General features: G+C 47.8%; 1 protein-coding gene across 1 annotated transcript; it reads right to left on the bottom strand.

Moving 5' to 3' along the window:
- Nucleotides 1-1,738: 1,738 nt before the first annotated feature.
- adra2db (adrenergic, alpha-2D-, receptor b) lies at nucleotides 1,739-3,579 on the bottom strand. The gene has a single exon (XM_030115618.1). The coding sequence runs from the start codon at nucleotides 3,183-3,185 to the stop codon at nucleotides 1,914-1,916; it is 1,272 nt and encodes a 423-aa protein (XP_029971478.1). The 5' UTR covers nucleotides 3,186-3,579; the 3' UTR covers nucleotides 1,739-1,913.
- Between the last annotated feature and the right edge of the window lie 919 nt (nucleotides 3,580-4,498).

Raw genomic sequence — 4,498 nt, 5'->3', positions numbered from 1 at the left:
CTTCCTTAGGTAATGAAAAATGAATTGATGACTGAGTCCTCCAGAGACATTAAGCTCATTACAACAAGTGCAGGAGGGCTTCCCATTACGTTCGATCAACAAACGTCACTTCCATCCCGCTGAAGGTGATGACTGCACCGAGGTAATTTCACCTCTTCTGAACGCAACCTGCCCCAAACATTTCGTTTATTTTCAGGGTTTCTGATTCCTTTTGAGATAGCGTTTCCTTCTTCACGCCAACCCCGCATCTCCCAGACTTTCTCACTCGCCTCATTAATAAATCACAAGTGAAGAGAAAGGAAATGTGCAACCACCTTCATTCTTGTTTCCCTTGATGATATTTTAACGCATCCCTCGTGAATATGAGCACACTTTGCAAAAACCACTTTAAAAAAAACTTTTTTTTTTTTTTTTTGAGCATGACACCCCTCAGACGGGATGATTGTCTTTGGCGAGGCGCCAGTGGAGCTGTAGGAGTGCTTTGAAGACATTCCTAGGAGGATATAAATAGTGTATTTATCCTCAGCACCCCCGTGCAGACAATAAGCCGGTCAGCGTTCTTCTCACCAGCCGGAGTTTTCCCAGAGAAGTTCTGGCCTTCGCGTGCACGCCTCATGATATATTCAGCGTTTCACATAAACTTTATGTCCAACATGCATCATGGGCTGACCGCAGTCTGCAGTTTAAATTTAGCAACGCATCGAACTCTTTCTATTTGAGATGCTCTATCAGGGCCATAGCAGGGAGCAGAAGTGATTATTCACAGCACTTTTTTCCCGTGATAATACTGTTTTCTAAAGCAGGGGATTACAGTCCAAGCCTTGACTCATGGATATTAAGCTGTCTTTTTGAAGAGATCTTATGCCGGATGTGAGTCTGGCTCTACCTGCAGATACTGCGTCAGGAGATGCTCTTTTGTGGGAGGAAAGGAGGGAAAAACATCACATTTCTCGAGTATTCCTCCTGTAACATGTCCAGATTTAGACCAGTCAGCTAAATCTCTTCCAAATCATGTCTGTGACAGAATCACAAACTTTTAATTTACCCAGTCATACATTAATAAATGAATAACTTTGACATGCAGTGAAAGAGACATTTGCCAAACGATCTAATGCACATGCAGACAAGGTTTGTATAAAGACCATGAGCTCACACATTTTAATATTTCCTTCAAGAAATATGTAGTTGTTGCAGGTTATTGAGGAACTTGGCCATTGCTCCGGTGACTTGGTGGAATATCAGACTCTTACATAACTTTGGGGTTCACTATGAAGAATTTCTTGGAGCCTTACTGGCGCCTCAACTCCTACAAGCACATTCAAACATAGAATAATCACCTGTAACCATGTCAAACATCTAAACCATGCAGCATTCTTTACTTGGCAATAAACTGTGTTTTCCATGACACACACACACGCACACACAGAGGCAGGACTGCGTTTCCTCATGGTCATATTTTAAAGATGGTGGAGATTAATTTTGTATTCATCTGAGGACAAAACACTGACTGTGAGCCACCTGCCAGACCTGGAATCCAGTCACATAAGATACTATAACTTCAATTTTGTTTGGAAACTCTGCAGGAGAGACACCGTGCACAATGACTCGTAGAAATGTGCAAGTTTGCATGACTTATACAGAGATCAATGTATTAACTCACCCCAGACTCTGTGAATAAATAACTGATTCTGATTGGTCAGGTTTCCACCATTAATGAAGTGATAATGTCTTTTTTTTCTTACTTTTATTCATAGACATTTAAATGTGTACACAACACCGAAATATTTCATGATAAATACATTTAAATAATGGAGGGGCAAATCAGCCTGTGCTATAATACAGTCCTGTCCCAGTACTGCTGAGGAACAGAGGCAAAGAAAAAAACAAAACAAAAAAATCCCTTGTGCAATCTTTCACGTGCGTTTTGAAGTTCTGCATATGATTTTCTTGAAGGCTTTTCTGAAATCCCTGTTGAAAATGGTGTAAATGATGGGGTTGACGGAACTGTTGCAGTAGCCAATCCAGAAGAAGAGGTTGAAGAGCGCGCCAGGGATGGAGCAGCTGTCCCTGCAGATAGCGCGCAGGCTGTACGTGAAGAAGAAAGGGAACCAGCACAGCACGAACACCCCCATCACCACCGCCAGCACGAAGGTGAAGCGCTTCTCCCGCATCTGGGCCACTTTGGTCTTGTTGGCGGCGGCCAGCTGTTGCCTGCCCGCCGGGTTCTTCTGCTCCGGGTAGAGCTGCAGCGCGCGGGCCGAAGCCCAGGACAGGCGGCAGTTCGGGGGCGGGCAGCAGTCCGAGCCCTCCACTTTCCTCCGCTTCGTGAAGCGGTGGTGGCGCGGCTTGGTGTCCGACTGGCAGCAGCTCTCCTCCAGGTCGATGTCGTCCAGCTCGCCCTGCTGCGGCTGGTTGCTCCCGGAGCTCTGGCTGCTCGGACTCTCCATCTCGAACCGGTCCTTCCTCACAAAGCAGGTCTCGGACTGAGACGGCTGCCTCTCCAGCCCGTTTTTGGCCACGAACACGGTGGAGGAGCGCTGCTTGGCCACTTTGTAGATCTTACAGTAAACCAGGATCATGATGAGACCCGGAGCAAAGAAGGACACCATGCAGGAGGAGAGGATGTACCAGGTCTCGTCGGTCAGCAGACACTCCCATTCATCGTGTTTGGTCAGGAGGAGCGGGGGGAAGGAAATGACTGCGGAGATCACCCACACCACGGCGATCATGGACTTAATGCGCTTCGGCGTGCGCTTCAGGTTGTAGCTGACCGCCTTGGTGACGGACCAGTAGCGGTCCAGGCTGATGGCGCACAGGTGCACGATGGATGAGGTGCAGAACAGCACGTCCAGCGCGAGATAGAAGGCGCACCAAGTGCTCCCGAAGTACCAGTAGCCCATCACCTCGTTGACGAGGGAGAAGGGGATGACCAGCGTGGCCACCAGGATGTCCGCTGAGGCCAGGGAGACGAGGAAGAGGTTCTGGGGCGCGCGGAGAGCCCGACTCGTGAGCACCGCGACGATCACCAGCACGTTGCCCACGATGGTCACCGAGATGATCACAGTGACCACCAGGATGATGAGCGCGGTGGCTGCCTCCGTGTGCGGTAACGCAAACGGCGCGTCGGTGGTGTTTTCATCGCTGGAGACGTTTTCCACCAAAAACTTCAGCTGGGTTAAATCCATTCTGGTTGCGGATAGTCCTTCTTTATCATCTTTGTCGCTCTTCCCTCTCTTCCCCGCCAAAAGACTAAGACCGTCTGCGCTCTACTGGCATGTTAACGCACGGAGGAAAGGCTGTGCGTAACGCTCCGGGACGGCGCACACGTCGTGCAGCCTGCATGAGAATCGCAGGCTGCAGAAACAGATCTCCTCAACGAGCAAATCCTTCATCGCGGACCCTCCCATCAGTTCTGCAGCCGAGTCCCGAATGTGCCACAGATGCGACATAAAAACCTCGTTTCGAATCCAAAGACTCCGCGAAATACGGTCCCTCCTCAGATGTCACATCAGCGTGCGTAACGCCGCCTGCGCGTCCTGGAGAAGTGTTCCGTATGGGAGACGAGCAGGAGATGCACGCCGTGGGTGGACCGCACGAGAGTGAGGTGACATCACTCAGAGGACAAGCCCATAAAGTTGAGAGAGAGAGAGAGAGAGAGAGAGAGAGAGAGAGAGAGAGAGAGAGAGAGAGAGAGAGAGAGAGAGAGAGAGAGAGAGAGAGAGAGAGAGAGAGAGAGAGAGAGAGAGAGTGAGAGAGAGAGTCGACAACTAGATTTCAAATTTCTTTAAAACCGGGGGTGTTTCTCTTCAGACGACCTCATAGGCTGTGTTAGATATTTCATGCAGTTTCATTCAGTACAGAAAAAATGTTCAGTGAATATGAATACAATATACCAAATAAACTTTCCTCCATGAGCATTTAAATTCAGACTATTTCCCTGTATGAGATGTCCCTCCCTGCCATTGCATTTACTTTGATTTGTCTGGCACAGTAAATCAGCTTTAAACATCAGCAGTGTTTGGGTGGCATCATTGATGTCTGTGAGGTCAAACGTCACGACAGGAGGTTGTGTTGACCTTTCAGAGCCCTGCAGGGCAACCAATTAGTGTTCAAATAAAGAGCCTTAAATGGAGCCATGACCGATCCATCAATGAAATTTATTTTTATATTTATCTCGGTTCACCTCTTTGATGGAAGCCTTGATTTGTGTTCAACCTCAGTCTTCTACCTGTCGAGGCGATCATAATAAACTACCTGTTGTTAAAAAGCTTACATCTGCCTCTTTACGTTTAGTTATATAACATGTATGCAGCTGCATGTAATCCAGAGGATAATTTCCATGATATAAAAGTTCCACAAGAGAGGCACATTCATGTCCCGTCAGGGGTCACTTTGAAACAAACAATGAAAACCTGCTGGTGAGCAGATTTACGATCGACCCCCAAAGGTATTAAATTAAATCCAAACACTGTCCTCTGAAACTTATGTCCTTCAGCAC

Source organism: Salarias fasciatus, chromosome 2 (genome assembly GCF_902148845.1).
Source record: "Salarias fasciatus chromosome 2, fSalaFa1.1, whole genome shotgun sequence".
Classification (NCBI taxonomy): domain Eukaryota; kingdom Metazoa; phylum Chordata; class Actinopteri; order Blenniiformes; family Blenniidae; genus Salarias; species Salarias fasciatus.
Note: the sequence above shows the minus strand (reverse complement) of the source record. Positions and strands in the feature narration are given on the sequence as shown.